The 24,627-nt window shown below is 47.2% G+C and overlaps 1 protein-coding gene and 1 long non-coding RNA gene across 2 annotated transcripts; both read left to right on the top strand.

The window, feature by feature from the left end:
* Positions 1-14,750: 14,750 nt before the first annotated feature.
* LOC121149152 (holocytochrome c-type synthase-like) lies at positions 14,751-22,685 on the top strand. Its single transcript, XM_040969622.1, has 8 exons — positions 14,751-14,888; positions 15,425-15,531; positions 16,083-16,234; positions 16,869-17,017; positions 18,632-18,751; positions 19,069-19,155; positions 19,262-19,456; positions 22,363-22,685. The coding sequence occupies exons 2-8, from the start codon at positions 15,468-15,470 to the stop codon at positions 22,487-22,489; spliced, it is 894 nt and encodes a 297-aa protein (XP_040825556.1). The 5' UTR covers positions 14,751-14,888; positions 15,425-15,467; the 3' UTR covers positions 22,490-22,685.
* Positions 22,686-22,880: 195 nt separating this feature from the next.
* Positions 22,881-23,825, top strand: LOC121149153. Its single transcript, XR_005882621.1, has 2 exons — positions 22,881-23,327; positions 23,667-23,825. It is a non-coding gene; the product is annotated as an uncharacterized LOC121149153 (long non-coding RNA).
* Positions 23,826-24,627: the final 802 nt, after the last annotated feature.

Raw genomic sequence — 24,627 nt, 5'->3', positions numbered from 1 at the left:
GTGGGGGGCAAAGGCACAGCAGGGGAGTTTCCCAAGCTCCTCCACCAACGAGGCCCACTCCCAGACCCAGATCTCACATGTGCTAGCAGGTGGTAGGCCCTTACCCAACATAGTCTGCCCCCTCTGTCCCGGTCTTTGTATGAACTGGTAGATGTTGTAGCGCAGCCCACCCCACACCCTATTCTTGGGTGTGCCTGCGGGTGCTTTAGCCTGGACCAGCCCAGCCTGAACCCAACCCCAATACCCATGAATGTCAGGTGGGTTCCATGGTCATGCCTAGCTCAGCCTGTCACCACCCCAAGCTCTTAATCAAACCAGCAGAAATTGCAGTTCCACAGAAGTGGGCCTACATATGCCCCACAGAATATGCCCTCAGACCTGGGTCTTTCACGTGCTGGTTAGTGTCATGGCCCAGTCTAACATTACCCATCCCCTGTTGTGACTCTTGTTGGCAAGTACTGTGAGTTAGCCCTGCCAGGAAGACTCCAGCCCTAGCCATAGCATGTACCAGTGAGTATTAATCGGCAGTGATCCATCCTAACTAGCCCAGCTTCGGTCTCCTACATATGCATCAGTCATGCATAAACGTCTTCTAGCTGCCCTTACCTCAAACCACTAGCTCTCAACCCCTTCGATTACCTGCAAGTACAATGACCTGGTTGATGTACCTCCCTCAAAAGCCATTCCTCACCTTGGGCTCTCCTCTCCGCTCCTCACACCCTGTCTGAGACAAAGCATGTGGGGAAATCGCCAGGCTCACTCAGCTTGCCTGGATGTGAGCCCCAGGTCCCCACATGTCCCTCCCAGCATCATCCCCAGGTTCCCTAAAAGCCCCCTGCTGCAAAGTGCAAAGGCACCTGCCACAAAGCACAGAAGTATTGCATTTCTTTAGTAAAAGGTGAAAGATTTGTTCGATCTAAAGAGAAACCAGAGTATGAAAGTATTTTATTTCTTAATTTTAAAATATGCAATGGAAAGGCAAAGTTACAGAGAGAAGGACAGACAGAAAGATCTTTCGTCTACTAGTTCACTCATGGCTAACTGCCAGGTCGGCCAATTGAGTGCAGGGTCCCAAGGTTTTGGGCTATCCTCTGCTGCTTTCCCAGGCCTCAAGAAGGGAGCTGAATTGGAACTAGAGCAATTGAGACTTGAACTGCCCATGTGGCATGCTGCCATCCACAGGCAGTAGCTTTTCCTACCATGCCACAACAGCAGTCCCAGCAGCTGGCATATATAATAAAAAGAAGATGCCTTTATTTGGTTACAATTTGAGTATGTTGTGCATATGATATTTTTGTGGGGAATTCAACAAGATACACGGCAGTAACCTTGTTTCTTGTCTTATATGAAAGAAGGATTTTCATGTGGACAACCCCAGTTTGCACAGCAAGATTCATTTAGGGGTCCAGACCTTGAGGTTGGGGCGACTTGCAGCTCCCTGCAGTGTGGCAACTGTGGGGGGGTGCCCCTGCTGGGCTGGATCCAATGCTAGGGACTCAGGCCAAAGCCACTGCCGAAAGGCAGTGATGGAGTGCTTGGCTTTGGGTGGCAAGTGCACCAAATGTTGCCAGGCTCTGCCTGCTGGCCACCCAGTGGTGAGCTCTGGGGTTTTTAAGATATGAAATTGTTACTTAGGGACACCCAGGAATAAGGCCAGTTTTAGTGTAGGTGAGAGATTAATTCTAGGTGATTCCCAGTAACAGGGTCATGAAACTTTCAGGCAAGTGTGGAGACTGAGACCTGATGGTTTGGAGGGGAGTGTCCATAGATCTATTAGGGCCAGACTGATTCACTAGCCAAATTAGAAATCCTGAGATGGGCTGTTAGCACAGAGCATCACTGACCACTGACTGCCACACAACAGTCCACACCAAAGCTATGGATGGGGGCTTGTCTGGCAGGGTTAGGTACCATTACTTGACTGGGTGGTGGAATAGTGGACTGGTCACATTTGGCAGGGTAAAGATACTAACCGGCACATGAGACAACTTTGTCTGGGGGTAAACTCTGTGGGGGAAGTGTGGGCCCAACCCTGTGGGAATACAAGTCCCGCTTGTTAGCTCACAAGCTGGGGTGGCAATGGACTAAGCTAGGAGTGACCATGGCACCTGCCATCACTTACAGGTAAAGGAACTGATGACAATCTGGGCAGGTCAAGGCAGCACCACCTGAAGGTGCATTCTAAAATAGGATGTGGGGTGAGCCGAACTGCAACTGGAAGGGGGCACACCAGGCAGGGCCAAGCAAACTTCAACTCACAAAAAAGGAAAGAAATCAGGATGGAGCACATGTCATTCCGACCTAGGCTCTTACCCCAACTGGTCTTCATGAGGCTGGGATACTATGCCACAGCATTGAAGGCAAAGGCTGAGACAGGTGAGGGGCTAAGCCAACTGCGTCAGAGCACCCACTGGCACGTGAGCAATCTAGGGTTGGGAATAGATTCGGGTGGGGAGCTGTGAGAGTACACCCTTGCTGGGTTGGGATTCCCACAGGAGGGTGCGGGGGCTGCGTTCTGGTCTGGATATGGCTGCAATCTCCCTAGGCACAAATGTGGATTGGGGCTGGGTGCATCAAGCTGAGCAAGATGCCAGCACCATCTGGCACTCTGGAGAACCAGGGTAGATGTAGGATGGACTAGGCTGGGTCTCTGCCCCTACTGAGTCATGTGTGACCAGTGTCTGGGTATGGACAAGCCTTGGCTGAGGTGAAACAGCCAACACCAAGAACTGGAATGGATGGAAGGCCAGCAATGAGGGCTGGCCCATGGAACCACCAGTATGCGCAAGACCTGGCATAGGGAGAGGTTCTGAAGGAGGAGCTTGGAAACTCCTCTGTCAGAACACAGTCCCTATAGGTGAGCGCAAGAACCACGATATGGAACAACCCAGACCAGGCCAAAGGAAGATACCCACCATCATACATATGGCATAGGTGGGGGGCAGACCAAGCTGAACCTGTTCACATCAACCACTGGCAAATCCGAGCACCAGCATAGAGTGTTGGTCAGGCCAGTTTCAGTCACAACACATGTCAATGCACATTAAGGAAAGCCAAGGTGAGGTGAGCCACACCAGATGTGGTTGCAGCGTCCAAACAGCACACGTGAGAACCGGGGGGGGAGGAGGCAAAGCCGGCAGGGGAATGTGGGCTCCCCTGCTGGACAACCATTCCCATTGGAGAGCATGAGTTGGGATGGGAACAGACCAGACCAGGCAGGACTACAACACCTGTAGGCCTCATGTGAGCTAGACTGGGGAAGGGCCAGGTTGGGCTGAATGTTCCAACTAGTGCAAGCATAAATTAGAGTGGGTGAGGGTTGGTTGGGCTTTACCACACCATCAGATGGCAGAGGCTGGCACTGGGAGCTAATTCTGTTAAGTTAAATGCCAGAACCACCTGGAGAGTGCATAATCTGGAGTTGGAATGGCCTAGTAGGGAGGTAGTGGGCACCTCCCTCATAGGTTACCACTCCCACTGAAGAGCATGAAAACCAGGATTGGGGCAGGGGTGGCTAGATAGAAAAGCACCTGCCAGTATGTGTGTGGACTGGATAGTAGGTTGGTTGGGTTGAACTAGGCTTCAATGCCCATTGGCAAGTAGGAGAGCTAAATGGAATGTGGGACAGACTGAACAAGCCTGCGGTACATACTGGCAAGCATGGGAACCAGGGTAGGGGGAAAGCCTGGTGGGGGTTATGGGGATCAGCCCCAGCTAGGCTGCAGCTCCCACTGGTTTGCAGGAGGACCGAGTATGAAGTGAGTAGGATCGAGCTGAACTATAACACCCACTGGTTCAAGTGGAAGACAGGGCTGGAAACAGAACTGACCCAGCAATTGCAACAACCAGCATGTGCATAAGTTGATTGGGGCGATGGACTGTGCCAGACCCTGTACTGGCAAACTCACACAAGAATCAGGTTTGGGATCATCTCAGATGAAGTTTTTTTGGAGATCCCTCCAACTGAACTACTGATCTCAGAACCCCAACCATGAAGAGACTATGGATTCTGAATAGGGAGCCAGTGGATTCTGAATAGGTTTTATCGCGATTGGAATGGTGAGATTGGGGCCCACGCGATGGCTCAGTGGTTAACATCCTCCCCTTGCACGCCCGGGATCCCATATGGGCGCCGGTTCTAATCCCAGCTGCCCCGCTTCCCATCCAGCTCCCTGCCTGTGGCCTGGGGAAAGCAGTCAAGGACGGCCCAAAGCTTTGGGACCCTGCACCCACATGGGAGACCTGGAAGAGGCTCCTAGCTTCGGATTGGCATAGCATTGGCAGTTGTGCTCACTTGGGGAGTGAATCATCAGACAGAAGATCTTCCTCTCTGTCTCTCCTCTCTGTATATCCGCCTTTCCAATAAAAGTAAAATAAATCTTTTTTTTAAAAAAAGGAATGGTAGGGAAGCGGGGCTGCCTTCCAGCTCCCTGCCTGTGGCCCAGGAAAGCAGTCGAGGACGGCCCAAAGCTTTGGGACCCGCGTGGGAGACCCAGAAGGGGCTCCTGGCTTCGAATCGGCATAGCATCGGGCCGTTGCGCTCACTTGGGGAGTGAATCATCGGACGGAAGATCTTCCTCTCTGTCTCTTCTCTCTGTATATCTGCCTTTCCAATAAAAAATAATAAAAATAAATCTTAAAAAAAAAAAAGGAATGGTGAGATTGGCAGCAATTCAGAACTGCTGAACTATCAAAACTGCTTGAGCAGAATCTTAGGAGCGTGCCTCACATCGGGGACCTGGGATGGGAGAGAGGCTGGGTGGGGCTTTTCCCTTTGTTTCTCCCTTGACCCCAGAAAAAGGGGGAAAATGATATTAGCGTGGAAACAATGATATTACCCACTTTCCTGTACCCCTTGACACTTTGTACCCTAATCAACTAAGTAAGATTATTTTTTAAAAATGTATTTTTTTGGGAAAGAGAGAATAAAGGGTTGCTGTCATGACAGGAGGGCGCTCCAAGGCAGGAGAGACCCCAGGAAATTTAAGAGAGAATGAGGGAGAGCTCTGGTCATGGTGGCAGGAGCCAGTTCCAAGGGGAAAAATGTCCTGAGGAGCTGGTGTCGTTTAGGCGTCATCTCAGGGGAGTCAGTCAAAGGGCAAGAAAGAGGTAAAATCTGATTCACCATGGACAGCAATATGGCACCTGTCCGTTACCAAAGGGAATCGGGAAGGTGGGTCTTGTCTCTTCCTCCTCCCGTTCTGACTGTGGCAAGAGAGATTTGATATGTTGATTCTGTCCTTTGGTTCTCCTTCAAGCAGAGAACGTGCTCTTGGGAGGATAAGAAATGGGGAGAAGTACAATTTTATATTTTAAAAGGTAACTTTACCAGAGGCCAGAGACCCTAACTGCCGACTATCCCGTCTGACTCCTTACAATATTGTCTGGTGAATTGGGATTGCTGTTACAGTTTGTCAACATTTGAAGGGACTGGTATTTGATATAATCTTAAGGAAAAGTTGCCTGCGAATTTGAAGCTGCAAAGTCACTGGAATCATTTTAACATGAATGACAACTCATGACTTTTCAGATCTTTACTAAGACTTATGTACAAATTAAAGTGGCTATGTGTTGAGTGTTAACACCAATGAAATCTCAATGGTGAGCAGCAAAATTATGCTTATTAGCTTGATTTAATAACTAAATAATATTTAGACACAGGCCACATGAACCTTCCTTTGTACTCTGCCTCAGAGCTGGACAGATATTGCTGGACCTAAGATTTGAAAGTGGGGACCTTGTCCTCGTCCTGGGGTCGTTGGTGGAGAGGGCTGTGGGCTGCAGGGAACACGTGGGATCTGGGGATGGTGTTTTGTCTTTCTCAGCGGTTAGCTGTGCCCGGGAGCACTGGTTGTTGTCCCAGCTGGCAGCGCCCTCAGTATTCGTCCTGACGAGGAAGCAGTGCCACCCCGCGGCCACTTCTGGAATGGCGGCTAGATTCAGGAAAGCCACGCCTGCCTCTGAGGAGCCTGCGGGACTAGGCACTTGGGCTGCTTGACTTTGCATCCTTTTTCTTATGCAAATAGGCATTCTCCCCAGAGAGGCAAGCAAAACCATTCGCTAACGCTGAGAGTCAATCCCCGGAGCTTCTTTAGAGTCCGGCCCCCACATTTCCATTAGTCTCCGTGTTATTCCTCTTGCCTTACCCACCTCCACACCCAAGTTACCAAGGGATGAAGGAGGGGAGTTAGGTGTCCACGAGCAGCCTGGAAGAGCTAACCTGCCTTTCCAGCAAAGAACCTGCACGTTTGCACAGAGGGTTATATAGATATCTTCTCCTTTTCATTTAACATTTAAAAATTGTTTCATTTACAGATTAAACAGGAAACTGAGGCCCAGGGAGGTCAGTGGCTTGCTCCTGGTTGCTCAGTCAGGAGCTGTATGCTGGGTCTGTGGGGTTATTCTTATTGCAGCATAATGTCTTCTACAAATATCTCAGAAAGCATTTAGCATTCAACTTCCTGTCACAAATACTGCATTGGAACCTGCTATTCTTGTTATTCCCCTGTTAATTCTTTTTTTCCAATGCTTAACTTTCTTTTTAATATTATTGTTTTTTAAAGATTTATTAATTTTTGTTGCAAAGTCAGATACACAGAGAGGAGAGACAAAGAGGAAGATCTTCCATCTGATGATTCACTCCCCAAGTGACCACATGGCCAGTGCTGCGCCTATCTGAAGCCAGGAGCCAGGAACTTCTTCCAGGTCTCCCACGCAAGTGCAGGGTCCCAAGGCTTTGGGCTGTCCTCAACTGCTTTCCCAGGCCACAAGCAGGGAGCTGGATGGGAAGTGGAGCTGCTGGGATTAGAACCGGTGCCCATATGGGCTCCCAGAGTGTTCAAAGCGAGGACTTAAGCCATTAGGTCACCGTACCAGGCCCTCTTTATTTACATAATTGAGAAAAATACATGCCCATGTGTGCCTCCATGGGGGAAGGTTATGATATGGGGGAAGGTTATGATATGGAGGAAGGTGGGTGGAACAAATATTTCAGTTTTTTTTTTCTTTCCATGTCCACAGGGGAGGAAGGGGAGAAGCCGCTCTCTGCTGTCAAACAGTATGGGCACCCAGGGGTGGGGGACCCCAGTGTAGGGAAGAGTGTTCTGAGGGTGTTACTCGAGTGGCTTTGATAGTTCTGAGACGTCACTGGCTTTGTTGCTTCAGGGTTGAGAAAATTGTTCCAACATCTGCTGGTTGACAAAGTCACCATGTGTGCATCCACGCACCCAGGAGCGTGCTGACAAGTTCGGCCAGAGAATTGTCTAACCTGTTCTGCTTTCTACCCTCCGATGAGGTAGTTGACATCCCCTGCTGTCATGTCCCCCACGTGCATCTGACATGCTGTCAGACCAACATCAGTAACGGAGGAGACCTGGTCCCAGTATGTGCACTCCGAGGTTGGACCACACATTCTGTGACTTTTCTGGGATGGCTGGGGTCTGAGACTGGTGGTCTGTTTGGGGGATCCCCCAAGAAACATCCTGTAGGATGACCTCAGATTTGACTCTTATGTGTGCCAGCCAGTATAGGATCAGGTGTGGTCTGTCACCTACACCTGGTCGGTTCTGCCCCTGCCCATGCAAACTGGTGGTTGCTGTGGCCCAGCCCAGTCACCCTACCATAGACTCAGCCTCCTTTTAATTCTTTAAATGTTTTATTAGTATGTTATTCAAAACGCAAAATTAATACATATTTATAGTAACTTGTGACCTGTCTCTAGCACCATAACTTATGTGAACAGTATGAACACCCCGCAGAATGAAGCGTACTTGGGCCTGGCAGGATGGCTTCATGGCTGAGGTCCTCGCCTTTCATCAGCCAGGGTCCCATATGGGGGCAGCAGTTCATCACCCAGCTGCCCCGCTTTCCATCCAGCTCCCTGCTTGTGGCCTGGGAAAGCAACAAGGGATGGCTGAAGTCCTCAAACACCTGCACCCATGAGGGAGACCTGAATGAAGCTCTTGGCTCCTGGCTTCAGATTGGCTCAGCTTCTGCCAATGCAGCCATTTGCCGAGTGAACCTGTGGATGGTTCTCCCTCCCCTTTTCTCTGTAATTGTGTTTCAAATAAAAGAACATGCAACAGGGGGCCAGCCCTGTTGTTTAGCAGGTAAAGCCACTGGTATCCCACATGGGCATTGGTTTATGTCCTGCACGCTCTGCTTCTGACCCAGCTGCCTGTTAATGGGCCTGTTTTAAAGTGTAGGATGGCCCAAGCACCTGGGTCCCTGCAGCAAAGCAGACACCCTGGATGAAACTTTTGGCTTTAGCTTGGCTCACCGCTAGTCGTTTTGGCCTTTTTGGGGTGTGAACCAGCAGATGGTGGGTTTCTCTTTGTCTCTCAATGACTCTGCCTTTCAAATTAACAAGTGTTATTAAAAAAATCTGCAACAGGAAATGGCATTTTGGCATGGCAGGTTAAGTTACCACCTACTCCGCTTCCCATCCAGTTCTCTGCTAAGGCGTATTGGGAAAACAGTGGAAGTTAGCCCAAGTATTTGGGTGGGAGACTTATGTGGGGGCTTAGATGATCCTCCTGGTCCTTCTGTCTGCCTTGGTCCAGCCGGGACCATTGTGACCATCTATAGAATGAACCAGCTGATAGCAGACACGTCCGTCACTGTCTCTTTCCTTCTCTTTCCCTAATTCAGCCTTTAAGATAAATAAATACAAAATCTGTCTTTAATCAGAGAGCACAGAGCATGTTCTGTTTTCCACGCATTGCTGTAGAGGCTCACGGATATCATACAGCCTCTAGATGTTACAGGAACCACACTATTTCAACAATTCCAAAAAAGCAAAAACTAAAAATGTGATGCCTCATGTGTGTTTTTTTTTTTTTTCTTTCTTACACTAGATAACTTATCACTGCAAAAATATTGAGTGTTTCTGTTTCCAGTTTGGTACTAAACCACTTTAATTATATTATCTATAACACCAATAAAGATACCTTCAGACTCGAAGTCCCACAAGAATGAACAGATTCCTAGTTCCAGTTTGAATCATGAAATGAATACGCCTTGGTTATGCAGCACACGGCCTGCAGAAAAGGACTCAATCAGGTTTGACAGCTCTAACGTCTCAGCACTGACAACTTTACCTTTTTATCACATACTTATTTTTGCATTTTAATTTTAAAAATCCACAAAACTCTTAAAATGCAATGTAAAACAAGCTGAGAAATAAACAAATGACTTACTGAAGGTGTGTTCATGTTCTCTGGCCTGGAAACACAGTGTGGTTCAGGGCTCTACTTGGCGGTGGCCTAGCAGCTAAGGTCCTCACCTTGAACGTGCCGGGATCACATGTGGGCGCACGTTCTAATCCCGGCAGCCTCACTTCCCATCCAGCTCCCTGCTTGTGGCCTGGGAAAGCAGTCGAGGACGGTGCAAAGCCTTGGGACCCTGCACCCGCGTGGGAGACCTGGAAGAGGTTCCTGGTTCTGGGCTACGGATCGGCGCAGCACCGGCTGTTGCACTCACTTGAGGAGTAAATCATTGGACAGAGGATCTTCCTCTCTGTCTCCCCTCCTTTCTGTATATCTGCCTTTCCAATTTAAAAAAAAAATTAAAAAAAAAAACCCCACACAAATCTTCATCTATATCCTATCTTGCATCATAAACCCCATTTCCCTTGGAAACCAGGGAAGTTTAAAAGCCTCTATAAACTCAACAAAGGAAACTGGTTAGGTACATCACACAGGAATGAAACAGAAGTTTTATTCTTCAAGAGAAAACCATAAAGTTTCATAAATTCACCAGCCTCACAGTAAGAGAACTTGCACACAATTCAGTGATTTTACTGGAAAGCTGTAAATATTTGGCATTTTGATGCCTTCCCATTAAAGAGATAAACCAAATCCGCGTAGGTCAGTAACAGGATTCTTCAGTAGCTGAGCCTGACCCAAACTCATCCTGGAAAGGAAGTCTCTAGAATCAACTTCTGATCATCTAGGGAGGCCTTTTGCTGGGGAACCTTAGTACCAAAATCCCAACCATTTGCTCATGGCTTATTGCTACTAAGAAACTGTGTGAGCCTGCAGGCCAAATGGCTTATGTGACCCTTAACACTGATGGGTCCCAATTCTTAAGAATCAAGGCCCACCTAAGTCTGGTTATCTCACAGGTGGCTCCAAGTAATGAAGTGGGTGCTTCCCTTCGTTGCTGGAGGCACGGGCTGTGCAGCTAGGGAATGTGTGGTATTTCCCCTCACCTTGCAGGCTATTGTGAATTGCCCCTTTTCAAGCTATTGTGGTCTGTCCCTATAAAAACCCTATGAATGTTCTATTCAAGGACACACTTCAAGGGGTGTTGGTCCCGGCCGGTGCAACCAAGAACTGCTTTCAACCAAGAACCCAGGCTCAGATGTGCTGAGCTTGAACAAACCATCCTTGTGCACTTGGATTGGCTTCAGATTCCTGGTGATTTCTGGAAATCTCAAAATCTGGGCACCACACTGGCAGAGCATTTACCACTGACAAAGGAATCATTTAAAGCACAGCCCATAGTGCCCACTTCCTGTTTCCACATCAGAAGATCCAACGCCAGCATAGCCTCCCTCCCAGAGTAAAGCCTGTGGCTCATACCTTAATGTGAAAACTCACTGATGTGAGAATTATGGGTGTTTCTGTTTCCAATAAGTGAAGAATACATATATCACATCCAAGGGCTCCCCACAGCCTGTAGAAATCATCTTGACCAATGGAAAGAACTTTTAGGGATACAGTATCTAGGTGGTCCATGTATAAGGAAATCCAGTGGGAAAGTCAGGGCAGGAGTATGAAGAATGGTACATGCTTAGAAGAAGCCTGAAAAAGCCCTTTCAGTTTTTGTGTGGTGGTAATGACATGGCCCAGGGACATTGTATTTCCCCCAAGCCTCTGCACTCCTCAGTTGGCAAACAGTAAGAGAGTGATGGTTATTTCCTGGGTAGTCAGCCCTGTGGTCTGCAGGCACAACATGATGTATCAGAAGTTGCTGGGGTCCGTGTAGTGGATGTGGAGGACATGAAGGTGTGAAGAGAACTGTTCCATTGCAGGCAGGACTGCAAGGAATTTCCTGCTGTATGGCAGGGCCGGCGGATGTCTCTACAACCACCTTCCTTTGCATGGACCCTGAAGGCAATTCCACCTGCCTTTGCATGGACACCTGACAACCCCGCTGAGAATTCTGTAATCTCTTTAGGCATTGTCTGCCACTGTGAAGTTGGTCTTTACTATTAATGTGAGCTTGGACGTTCATGTTGCTGATAACGTCTTGCACAACCGACTTGGACAATTGGTGCTGTCTCTGTCTCTGCTGCCCCCACTGACCATCCTTGATCTTAAGCTCCCTCCTTTTGTGATGCATTTCCTCCCTTAACTGATTCAAGATTAAGTTGTGGAATGAGGATTGTAGTAGGAATGCGTTACTGATTGATATTGAGAACTTCTAATGAGAGCTTTAAGGCGAAACAAAAGGCAGAATTATCCCTGGGAACACCCACTTGACCCGACCCTGCACCTGCGTGGCAGACCTGGAAGAAGTTCCTGGCTTCTGGCTTCAGATCGACGCAGCTTGGGGAATGAATCATCTGACAGAAGATCTTCCTCTCTGTTTCTCCTCTTCTCTGTATATCTGACTTTGCAATAAAAAGAAATAAATCTTAATAAAATAAAATAAATCATGAGTAAAGGAAAAATGATGCAATTTTTACTTGAGCATACCTAAAGTAATTTTCCTTTAGTAACTCACGTCTAATACTTTAAATCAATGTTTGCTCTCACCTATTAAAATAGTTGTGACTTAGTCATGGATTACATTCCAGAGTTGGGAACATTTTTGTACTGTAATTATTAAGATTATATAGCAGGCCTTAAAGGTGGGTGTGTTTCGAATGGTTATCTCTGTTAACTACTTGATTAGGAAATCTTGAATTTCCAAAGCCCCATCCACTCATCTATGCATCCCTATAACTACCCAGGTTCAGTTATTGCCCTTACGGCTGGATCTGCACTTGATCCAAGATAGCAAGGGAGGTGGACACAGGGTTTCCTAGAACTCCCACCGACACTGCAGCTCCTCTTCTGGGTGGATGTGGGTGGATGAGGGATATGGAGTGGGTAGAGACTCTTGGTCGAGACCGTTCCTGGTTCAGCGTACACTCAATGTCTGACTTACTGTATTCAGATTCCTGCCTCATCTATAAACCTGCAATTGTCCTTCATGGACTCTGCTTCAGATGCAAGGACCTTAACCTTTGGTGTTCAAGCCCAGATAGCTTCATCTCCGATCACAGAAATGCTTATACCCTGAGAGGAAGGAAAATTGGGACAGATGTTTCTTTCTCTGGATTTGCTTCTCAAATGGCCACAAAAGTCGTGTCTGGGGCAGGAAACAGTCCATCGCTATGAATTCTGTCTGCATCTTTTGCATCAGTGGCAGGGATCCAAGCCCCCGGGTCAGGTTCTACTGCCTTCCCAGGCGCTTTAGCAGGAATCTAAGTCCAAACTAGATAGTCACGGATCAGCCTGGCACTGCACTGTTGGATGCACAATGACCAACAGTGGCCTAACACACCACAATGCCAGCCTCAAATGTTAGCCTTTGGATATCACCACCAAAATATTTTATTATGTATGTTTGATATCTGATTATGTCCCTTTTTATTATTATTCATCTGTCTAATGATTCCATTCCTAAAAAGACAAACACACTGAAGTCGCCTTTCTCCCAAAAGCTCTTTGCCCTGAAAAAGGATTTATTCATTTTTATTTATTTATTTTAAAAGATTAAACTTTTTAATTTATTAGTATTTGTTTTACATTTGTTTATTTATATTGGAAAGGCAGATATACAGAGAGGAGGAGGGACAGAGAGGAAGATCATCCGTCCGATGATTCATTCCCCAAGTGACCTTAATGGCCAGTGCTGTGCCGATCTGAAGCCAGAAGCAGGAGCTTCTTTCTGGGTCTCCCACGCAGGTGCAGGGTCCCAGGGCTTTGGGCTGTCCTGGACTGCTTTCCCAGGCCACAAGCAAGGAGCTGGATGGGAAGTGGAGCTGCCGGGATTAGAACCGGCGCTCATATGGGATCCTGGTGCGTCCAAGGACTTTAGCCGCTAGGCCATGCCACCGGGCCCCCCCAAAAAGGAAAAATCTCATTCACAATGGGCAGGAACGTCTATTACCTTGTCAAGACAGTAAGGGCATCAGAAGGGTGTGGCTGGTGGCTTCTTCCTGCCATTCTGATTGAAGCTGAGAACGCAGGCACCGTCTCTTTCACAGTAACTCGGATCCCCATCTGAGGGGGGTCTGGGCTTTATTTCCTTGCTTTGTCATGACAATGCCTCAAAGTGGTGAAAACTGTTGAGTTTGTCCCTTTATTTTCCCTCGAGGGCACCAAGGGACAAATCTGGGGAGCACCTGCTCTTGGGAGGGTAAAAACTTGGGAGAAGCAAGGTCTTAAACTTTCAACAGCAGCTTCAGCAGGCGCAGAGACCCTCACTGCCCCTCTGACTGCGGAGATGCGATCCATGGCGTTCTTAGCAATCATCTTGGAATCCCGAGGTCATTTACATTAGCAATGCCGCAGCCCCTGCTCCACCTCTGGTGAAGTTTGCTTTAGGACTGTGTGTTTCTTATCCAGGAATCTCCCTTAGCTTGGAGGGTCCCCACATCCTGATTCCAGTTTGGAATGCACCAGCTAAAGCACTTGATGCCCGGGACGAGCAGCGTCTCTGGCGAGCCTACAGCGCCTCCCGGTGTCCGAAGCTGAGACCTTCTTGTTAGAAACCTAAACCGGTGTTGTCCTTCCATCCAAAGTTTTTCTTTTTTTCCATTCTCACACTGAAGATGGTTAATTCTTTGTGTGGAACCTGTACTAGTTAAGTCTAGTTAATATCTGTGGAATACTTAACAGTGTCCATTTTCAATGTTCTGAAACAAAATAGAGCCCATTTCAGGCAGATGGATAAAAAAAATAAAGAAAAACCAGTACAATGTGTGCACGCATGCTTCAAAACGGCAAGGTGCTTTCATTAGCGACAACGGGGACCGATGTGGAGAACATGACATTTTTTTTCCCTCAAAAGCCTTTCTTCCCCTGAATTCAGAACTGTCGATGCTAGGCAAAGATATGACTCCTTGGAAATTTAAAAAGTCAACGTGTGTTTCATGGTCCTGTGAGATGGGTCTGTATCTGAAGCATTGATTCTGTGCCTCTGAGTGACCTAGGCTGTGGTTACCGCTGGCTGCACGCCTGCCCCACTCACCCGCGGCACTGACCCGTCAGCTGAAGGGCCGGAGCTGCCTTGTGGCCACCACTGCCCTCGCACGCCCCGGAAGGCCCTGGTCGCGGGGCTGGCTCTGCACGCTTCCCCGGCTCCTTCACTGCAGCTCCGGGTCTCCTCAGCGCCTGCTCGCTCTCCCCGGCTTCGCTTCTCCCTTTATCTGCCCCCTTGCCCCAGATGCAGGAAAAAACAACGACTGTGGAAACAAGGGCCTGGAGCCCTTGACCCTCGGTGCCTAATCAACTATGGAAAGGTTATCAAGATGAAATAATACTAATGAAAAAGAAAAAGAGAGAGCGTGGCCAGGGGGCGTGGTTCCGCCGTGGGCGGTGACTGACAGGGGGCGTGGCCTCGCTGTGGGCCGTGTAGGGGCGATAGGGCGTGGCTCGGAAAGACTCCGCCCTTTAGGCGTGGCGGAACTCCCTTTTCCCTCAGCCGCGGCACTCAGACCCAAGCGTCCGGAAGTCCCGCCTTCGGAAGAGGAAGTAGCGAGGCGCGCGGCCGAGGGTGAAAGGGGTGACTGCGGTGACCGAGGGAAGGCGGCGGCTGCGTGTTCTCTGCCCTCTGGGCTTGACTTGCGGTTGGAGGTGAGGCCGCCCGGAGCAGCCTGTCGGAGGAGTCGGGTGAGGAAGGACGACTTAGCTGTGGCGGGTGGAGGCCCTAGTTCTTCCCTTTCCTTCTTTGAATCCCATTTCTTCGCCACCCCTTGCTGGAGGGCTGCAGGGGCTGGGAGATCTCTGCTCCCCGCCCCCTCGTTAAGACGGGGTCTGCTAGCACCCCGCTCCTCGTCCCCTCACTATGACAGGTATCCTAGCATCCCGCTCCCCATCCCTTCAATATGAGGGGTCTCCTAGAAGCTGGTCCCCATCCCCTCCCTCTGACAGGTCTCCTAGCAGCCGGCTCCCCATTTCTTCACGATGAGGGGTCTCCTAGCAACCGGCTCCCCACCTCCTCACTATAAGGGGTCTCCTAGCAGCCGACTCCCTGTGTCCCCTCACTATGAGGGGTCTCCTAGCAGCTGGCTCCCCATCTCCTCACTATGAGGGGTCTCCTAGCAACCGGCTCCCCGTCCCCTCACTGTATCAGGGTCTCTCAGGATCACAAGTACACTGTGTGCGTTCCAGGCATCCACATTAACTTTGTCCCTGTGTTTCTCCAGCTGGGGAGTTGGAATTGTTTGGGAGTGGACCCTGATTCCAGCCATGGGCTTGTCGACCTCGACTGAGGCTGTCCCGGTGGAGACAAAGCATGAAAGTACAAGGAAAGGTAATTGACACTTTGTCCACAGAGTGAAAGCTGAAGCTCATGTCCCAAAGGCTTTCAGGAAGGGACAGTGTAGGGTGGTGGGGAGGGTCACAGGTCTGCGAGCCAGGGTCACTTGTGTCTGGCCGAGATGTCACAGTGTCCTGGGGGAGATAATATGGGTGCATGACCCATGGCTTCCTAAGTTCAGCTCCACCTGTGCTGTATGTGCTGTAGTGGTCTCAACTGGTAACGGGAAAACCCTTTTTGGTCACAACTAAGAGGAAATACTGCTGCTGGCTTCTGTGAGTAGAGCCAGGTCTGCCATTAAAACATCCAAGGGGGCAGGCCCTTGACTAAAGCCATAGCTTTAGTCATCCATTCTCTGGCAACTGCTGAGATATCTGAGATATACCTTATTATCTCTCTCTTTTTTTTTTTTTTGCTGGAGGCATGCTACAATTAGAGAATGAATTTTGTCCCACTCTTTTGTCTACCCGCCCCACCCCCCCCAGTGGGGTCAGGGGCAGATTATGTCCTTCAGGCTGACATGGGTTGTGTCCTGATTTATTTAGGTTGTCCGATGCATGCGGGATCATCTGACCAAAACTGTGAGAAGAAAACAGACTCTGTGCCAGCTCACCAAGACCGTGCGTATGAGTACGTGGAATGCCCCGTTACAGGTGCTAAGTTCAAGAGAAAGGAAAACCTAGATCCTTCCAACATGGTAATCCATCCTTTCTTTTTGGCATATTTTATGGAGAGATGAAGCATCTCTATAAAAGTTATAGATGCCCATGATACATGACTGACTGCTAAGATGGTATCATCTCTAGTCTTTGAAAACAGATATTTGGGCTTGGCGCGGTGGCCTAGTGGCTAAAGTTCTTGCTTTAAATGCACTGGGATCCCATATGGGTGCCAGTTCTAATCCCAGCCGCCCCGCTTCCCATCCAACTTGGGAAGGCAATCAAGGACAGCCCAAGGCCTTGGGACCCTGCACCTGTGTGGGAGACCTGAAGAGGCTCCTGGCTCCTGGTTTCAGATCGGCACAGCGCCGGCTGTTGCAGCCACTTGGGGAGTGAATCAGCAGACGGAAGATCTTCCTCTCTGTCTCTCCTCCTCTGTATATCTCACTTGGCAGTAAAAATAAATAAACCTTTAAACAAAAGAAAGAATGAAGGCCTGAAAAAAACAAAAAGGATATTTGATATTTTGACTGCAGAATTCTAGAGAGAACTAGTTTATTAAAGACATGTGTGAGGCACTGCTTTCTGGGAAGGAAGGAAATATATCATTTGTTTCTACCTGATGTCATATTACTGGCAATTAAAAAAACAAAATGTGCTTGTTTTATGCAGATGCCACCACCTAACCAAACACCAGCCCCAGATCAACCGTTTGCGTTATCTACTGCCCGAGAGGAGTCGTCCATTCCGAGGGCAAATTCGGAGAGGAAGTGGGTTTATCCTTCTGAACAGATGTTCTGGAATGCAATGTTAAGGAAAGGGTGAGTAAGTGAGCCTGTTTTTTATACTATCAATGTGTTTGCCAGATTTATGTCAGAATTAATTGTTGAAGAGGTTATAGCCCCCAAACAGATAGGAAGTTTTTATGAGTTAATCAGAATTATGTTTGATCAGACCTCCTCTTATCCTGTTCTGCTCTGAGATCCTCTCCTGCTCTGTACACACAACCTGCTTTTACAAGGGTGTCAGGGTTGTTGGATCCCACCACAAATTTCTATGGCTTTTCTAACGTCTAAGGCCGTTAAAGAATCTTGTTATCTATAAATCATAAGTTACACTTAAAATCTTCCTCAAACATTTCTTTTTTTTTTTTTTAAAGGTTTATTTATTTTTATTGGAAAGGCAGATATACAGAGAGGAGGAGAGACAGTGAGAAAGATTTTCCGTCCGATGATTCACTCCCCAAGTGAGCGCAACGGCCAATGCTATGCTGGTCTGAAGCCAGGAGCCAGGAACTTCTTCCAGGTTTCCCACAGGGGTGCAGGGTCCCAAGGCTTTGGGGCCGTCCTCAACTGCTTTCTCAGGCCACAAGCAGGGAGCTGGATGGGAAGTGGGGCTGCCGGGATTAGAACCAGCGTCCATATGGGATCCCGGGGCGCGTTCAAGGCGAGGACTTTAGCTGCTAGGCCAGGCCACCAGGGCCCCTTCAAACATTTCTAAGGTGGAGAATTTCTTGCAGATTCCCCTTCTAAAATTATAGTAACAGCTTTAATCAAAGCCTGTATAATCCAAAAACTAAGTTTAATATTTTCTATCTTTCCAGCCTTTTCACCATTTTTCTGAGTAAAATTCTTAAATTCGCTTTCTAGTGTCCCTTCATCTAGAGACCACAGATGATGCTCACCAATAAGCTCTAAATAAGAATGCAATTGCTGCCTAGTTACCTTTGCTCCACTTTTCACTAAAAATTCCTACGTAAGAGAGATCAAAGACTGTGCTCTACACTGGTTCTGGCCCACTTCCACACTCACAACTTTCTGTGGGGGTCTCCGCTGCACTTTCTCTTCTCCTTTCAAGTCCCTGTTCAGGCTATGATAACAGGCGTGTAGTACTGACTGATGGTCAGTAGTTTATTAACAGCACCAGACTTTTAAAGGAAGGTTGTCGCCACTCAGGCATCTGGGGAGGAGGGGCTTGAGCCATTTACATCTCAACAGCAAGGTGCCTCTCCCAGGTTCTTTATCTAAACCTGTGAACCAAGATGCATCCTGCTTATCCTCCTTATCAATTGCTCCTGGCGCCTTCAGGGGAGATTGTACTGGCTATTGTCTCCCACAATAGCAAAGATTCTGAATGTCCTTCTATAGTTTCTTAGTATTGGTGTGTCAGTCTCGTTTCTGGTGACTCACTAAAGTGAGGTGAAAATGAGCCTTTCATCTTTGTTTTCAGCCTGTATCTAATATGTTTTGATTACCACTTCTGCATCATGATAAGTTAATAGATAAGTAAATGTCAAAATGAATCTAATCCAGTGGAGACAAGCATTCTTAGTTTTTTCTGTCAAGGATAGATAATATTTAATAAACTGTCTTCTGAATATCTGGGCACACTCTCATTATGAGTTGGTCCCATCTCACCTCCTGTTTCTTTTCTAGGTGGAAGTGGAAGGAAGAGGATATCACTCAGCAAGACATGTCTAATATTATTAAAATTCACAATCAGAATAATGAGCAGGCTTGGCAGGAGATTCTGAAGTGGGAAGCCCTTCACGCAAGGTAAGTGTGTTTGAGCTTCTAGAACCTTCCTGACTTCAATCCAGTTTTTTTCAGAACATTCCTGACTTCCTTCCAGCTTTTCGAGAGCATTCCTGACTTCATTCCAGCTTTCTAGACTTGGGAACATGATATGCAGATGCTTTGGGGCACCTGACATTCATTGTAGCATGGCCCTTCCAAGCATGGCTATTTCTTGGAATCGCTTTGCACAGGGAAGTGATATCTTGAGAGATACATGTGGGAAAGTGTACGTTATGAGAACTTCATTGTTAGAGAAAAGATAAGATTGTAACGGACTCTTATGTGCGGATTTCCAGAGAGTGTCCTTGCGGTCCCTCACTGATCCGGTTTGGAGGGAAGGCCCGAGAGTATTCGCCGAGGGCAAGGATTCGTTCCTGGATGGGGTAGGTGTCAGCACCCTTTACCGCGTCAGAGCCAGAACGAAACGGTCTGAGAAACTGCTGTGCTGTCTTGCGAATTGTCATCACGGTGCACCTGTTTTCGTTTCAGGTACGAGCTGCCTTTCGACAGGCATGACTGGGTCATCGACCGCTGTGGAAGGGAAGTGAGATATGTGATCGACTACTACGATGGTGGCCAAGTCAACCAGGATTACCAGTTTGCCATCCTGGACGTGCGGCCCGCGCTGGATTCATTCTCTGCAGTGTGGGACAGAATGAAGGTTGCTTGGTGGCGTTGGACTTCGTAAGCACTACTTTTTTTTTCTCTGAGCTGGAAACATACAAATGACTTTTTTTTTTCTATGAGGGACATGAAAATGTTTCCCCCAAGCCCGATGGCATTTACAGTGTCCCAGGGACTTCAAGCAGCTGGCGCCCTCATTCATATATTTCAACATTTTTAGTCTTTTCTTGATTCCTGTTTTTCTGATATAGGATTTTGCTCCTGACAGACAACTTTCCTCCTTGTTGTGGCATTTGACAAATTATCCCAACTTTGAGTCCATACCAGTATTATGTGGAACGATATGGTAAAGCAAGAATGTTTTTCTTCTATGTACAACATTAACTGCTTGTCTCAGTTTACATGTTTTTTTTGTCTTAAGGAAACTCAAAGTTGGTTTAATTGAATTTAGCATGTTACATAAAAGTGACTTTAAAAAAAAAAACAAGGTTGGTAACATTAAACAGTTTATCAGGAATGCTGCAGTGTAAATTTAGTCAATGGATTTCATAATCTCAGAGTTTTAATTTGGTATGGATGATTTTATTATATTAGTTTTATGTGGAGTTTTAAAAATCCAGCAGCATTAAACTCTGCATCTCAGAATATTTGTATATTTTAAAATAAAACCTAGTTACCAGGTTTAGAAGGTCTTTTCAGAGTAACTTTATCCTTGTTTCTTCAGACATGTTAACTTTGCAGAAGTAATGCTTTGGTCTTCCAACTTAAGGCCACCGTCTTATCATCTGTCAGCCATATATTTCAAATGTAGAGAAAAAATAGTGTTGGCCTTTTCTTTTTTTTACCCAAGTGCTATTGAATGAGTGTAGGATTGGAAGCTGAAAATTAAGCCATAGGGCCTACAGATTCACTCCTTTCATAGGATTGTGGTATGTTTTGAGACAGGTAACCCAAAAACGCAACAGTAAAGAGAATCTGACACCAGAATCAACAGTTTTCTACACCCTAACCCTTTCACAACTTCCAGAACAGTCAGATATGTGAACCTGGGGCTCATCTATTACATAGCCAGTGCTTCAACACTTTTTAAAAATATTTACTTATTTTTACTTTTATTGGAAAATCGGCTTTTACAGAGAGAAGGAGAGGCAGGTTTTCCATCTGTTGGTTTACTCCCCAAGTGGCCAGTAACGGCCAGAGCTTAGCTGAAGCCAGGAGCCAGGAGCTCCTTCCTGGTCTCCCATGTGGAAGTGGAGCAGCTGGGATGCAAACTGTACCCATATGGGATCCCTGCGCATGCAAGGGGAGGGCTTTAGCCACTGTGGTGCCAGGCCCTGTTCCAACATTTTCGGTGGCATGCAGCCAAGTGTGTGGATGAGCACATGTTTTGAAGACTAGTTTCTTTTCAGGGAGCCTCTGTCTGGCTGGGGATGGTGCATTTGCACGTGGCAGCTATCTTAACCTTTGTAACTGTTACTGCTGAATTGGTGTACAACACACCAATATATAGAAAATCACCTTTTTCCATCATCATGACTTAATCTCCCCCACCTTCTATGACTATGACCTTGGGGTTCAGGGTTCAGCAAATAAATTTGGAGGGATACAGACCTTCAGATTGTTAAGACGATGGCAGTTGGGGCCGAAAAAAAAGGATGAGGGAAACAGGTGGCTTTGCCTGTCGTACACCTTGGGCATGCTTCCTGCAATTCGGAGAATATTCCAGTAATTCTTCATCTGTGGCTGATCTCACAGCGCTGGTCACAGAGTGAATGTTTTATTAGCTGACTGAGACACATTGTATCTGTTTAAAAATTTTTTTTTAAATTGGAAAGTCATATACAGAGAGGAGGAGGAGAGACAAAGATCTTCTGTCTGCTGATTCACTCCTTGAGTGACTGCATAGCCAGAGCTGAGCTGATCCAAAGTTAGGAGCCAGGAGCCTCCTCTGGGTCTTCAATGCAGGCGCAGGGTCCCAAGGATTTGGGTCATCCTCTATTGCTTTCCTAGGTTACAGGCAGGGAGCTGAATGGGAAGTGTGGCCACCGGGACACTTACCAGTGCCCATATGGGATCCCAGCATGTTAAAGGAGGACTTTAGCCACTAGGCTACTGTGCCAGGCTTGCATTGTATCTGTTTTAAGTCAGAGCCCAGCACTGGGTGTGGCAGCTGGTGAACATCTAGTAAATATTGACTAGCCAGATTGTTGGATGAAGTCCTCTTCCAATATACTCCTCTCACGAAGCTTCTGAAACTAATGAAATTCTAAAGCTAATGTCAGATGGCAACTCAGTATAAGCCATTGTATTAATATGCTAATGAGCAATGATTGATTATAATTCAACTGGAAAGTTCGACTTCTTTTTAAAAACTTATTTATTGTTATTTTTAAAGATTTATTTATTTTATTGGAAAGTCAGGTTTACAGAGAGAAGAGACAGAAGAATCTTCTGTCTGCTGACTCACCCACCAAGTGGCCACAACAGCTGGAACTGAGCTGATCTAAAGCCAGGAGCCAGGAACTTCTCTGTCTCCCACATGGGTATAGGATCCCAAGGCTTTTGGGCCATCCTCTACTGTTTTCTCAGGCCGTTAGCAGGGAACTGGAAGGGAAGTGGAGTAGCTGGGATATGAACTGCTGTCCATATAGGATTTCAGCGCTTGTACAGCAAGGACTTAGCCACTAGGCTACCAAGATAGGCCTAAAGTTTGACTTCTGAATTACACCCATGTTGCTCTCTGGGTTTTCTCTGAAGCCCTCTTCAAAACCAGCCCCCTCATTGAATCTTTATTTTTGCTTCTGTTTCCCTCAGTTGGTAAAGGGCAGGAAGCGTAGAGTGCCCCGCAGGTGCTCTCTGGCTACTGAAGGGAATATACAAGTTGGTGGGAGAAACAGTAGATGGGAGCAGAGCATATTGAAGGAATGGCAGTTAGTTGTGCCTGAGTTTCTAAAATGATCTTGCAGGTACTCCCAACACCTCCAGGTGCTCTGCTGCTTGTGGATGACTTCCTGCTCAGCTGGTGCTGTGCCAGGTACTTCCTCGTGCATTCCTTCACAAAATTCTGGGAGTTTGCCATTACTCCCGTGCTGACAACACTGAGAAAATGGAGGGTGCATGTTGGAAGGCATTTATTCTGATGTCACCCAGCTACTGAAAGGGGAACTTTCCCCTTGGGAGGCTGTAGTGATGACTCAGTTGGTGCCTGGCATTCATGTGGGATACCTGCATTGAAGTCCCAGCTCTGGGCTCCAGTCTTGGCCCGGCCCTAGCCACTGCAGGTTTTTGAGGGCTGAGCTGGTTACCAAAGCATGCACATACTGTCTGTCTCCAATGAAAAGACAGTGGCATGTTACACACTAGGAAGAGAATGAATGCATTAGGTATTATGGTACTTGTTAGTACTCAGCAAGATTCTGTTAAGATTTATTTATTTTTATTAGAAGGTAGATTGACAGAAAGAGAGGGAGAGAGACCTTCCAACTGCTGGCTGGTTTATTTCCCATGTGATTGCAATGGCTGGAGTTGAGCCAATCTGAAACCAGGAACCGTGCATGTCTGCCACGTGGATGTTGGGGCCCAAGCACTTGGGCAGTCTTCTACTGCTTTGTCAGTGGGGGGTTGGATAAGAAGTGTAACAACCAGGACATGAGCCAGCAAGCACAAGAGATGCTGGAGCTTGCAAGGGGAGGATTAGCTAGTTGAGCTGTCATGCCTGCCCCCCCCCCCTTTTTTTTCACTATCTAGATAATGTTATTTGAAGTAATACCTATATGTTTTTTTGTGAAGTTTAATTTATCCTTGTTCTCTTTAGTTGCTTCTACTTTGAGTATCATGCCTAAAAACAGTTTCCTTATCCAAGGTCATGAAGATATCCATTTGTCTTTTAAGAATGTTTTAGCTTTAAATTTTGCATTTAGGATTTTGATTAGTTTTTTTTTTTTAAAGGTTTATTCATTTTTATTACAAAGTCAGATATACAGAGAGTAGGAGAGACAGAGAGGAAGATCTTCTGTCCGATGATTCACTCCCCAAGTGAGTGCAATGGCCGATGCTATGCCGATCTGAAGCCACGAGCCTCTTCCTGGTCTCCCATGTGGGTGCAGGAACCCAAGGCTTTGAGCTGTCCTCAACTGCTTTCCCAGGCCACAAGCAGGGAGCTGGATGGGAAGTGGAGCTGCCATGATTAGAACCGGTGCCCATATGGGATCCCAGTGTGTGCAAGGTGAGGACTTTAGCTGCTAGGCCATGCCGCGGGGCCCTTGATTAGTTTTTGTATGCACTGTAAAATATAGGTCCAATTTAACACTTATGTGTGTATGTTTCATTTTCCCAGAACCAGTTGAAGAAAAAACAATTTTCTCCCATTAATTATCTTGTCACCAATGTCGAAATCAAGTTATAATAAATGTTAGAGCTTACTATGAAACCTGTTTCAGTAGTTTCTATGCCTGTTGTTACACCAATATTTTACAATCTTGATTAGTGCAGCTTTAGTAAATGTTGAAATTGTGTTATCTATAAATGCTTTTACTTTTTTCTGTCCAAACTTGATAGGCTTTAGTACTTCTTATTTCCTAATTGTCCCAGCTGTGATCTTGAGAGCTTGTTTGGAGGTTCTAGCAGGGGAACGCAGCTACTCCTATACCCTTGACCAAAGACTGGTCCTCCTCTAGAGGGGATGGTCATCCTCTTCGAAGCGAGCGTGCAGCTTCAGGGGGGACACACATGGAGCGGTGAGGGAGGAAGGGGACACCCGCCTAGTCAGCCAGATCAGCCGAATCAACCCTGGTGATCAATGGGGTGACAGATGTCCCAGCCAGATCGCCCTCACATCCCCAGCTGTGATCTTATATACAAAGCAAGATAGAAGTGACTCAATCTGGGTCTCCTGTTTGGATTTCAGGGACTCAGGCACTTTGTCACCTGCTGTCTTCCAAGAGTGTTAGAAGGAGCTAGAAAAACAACAGCAAAGCCATCACTGCAAGTTTATCTTGTGGGTTCCTGAGGAAGAGAGCAACCAAAAAGAAATGGTGGTGGGAGGGCAGTGCTCTCTTGGGCAACTGACAGTTTATTTCAAGAGTAACAGTTCTCTTATGGTGTGTTTATCAAAGCGCTATTGAAATGGGGACTAGATAAGGAGTACTGATGGTCCTTGATTAGCTGACTAGACAGAGCACATATGTTCGCGTTTCATCAAGAAGAGCACAAAACACCTCCAAGGACTCGCT

This window comes from Ochotona curzoniae, unplaced genomic scaffold, assembly GCF_017591425.1.
Source record: "Ochotona curzoniae isolate NIBS_2020 unplaced genomic scaffold, NIBS_Ocur_1.0 scaffold_4701, whole genome shotgun sequence".
Classification (NCBI taxonomy): domain Eukaryota; kingdom Metazoa; phylum Chordata; class Mammalia; order Lagomorpha; family Ochotonidae; genus Ochotona; species Ochotona curzoniae.
Note: the sequence above shows the minus strand (reverse complement) of the source record. Positions and strands in the feature narration are given on the sequence as shown.

Coding starts and splice junctions, on each gene's coding strand:
- LOC121149152 (XM_040969622.1), top strand. CDS start 15,468: ATGGGCTTGTCGACCTCGACTGAGGCTGTCCCGGTGGAGACAAAGCAT. Junction 18,752..19,068: donor TGGGAAGCCCTTCACGCAAG/GTAAGTGTGTTT, acceptor GCGGATTTCCAG/AGAGTGTCCTTGCGGTCCCT. Junction 19,457..22,362: donor GCTTGGTGGCGTTGGACTTC/GTAAGCACTACT, acceptor ATGATCTTGCAG/GTACTCCCAACACCTCCAGG.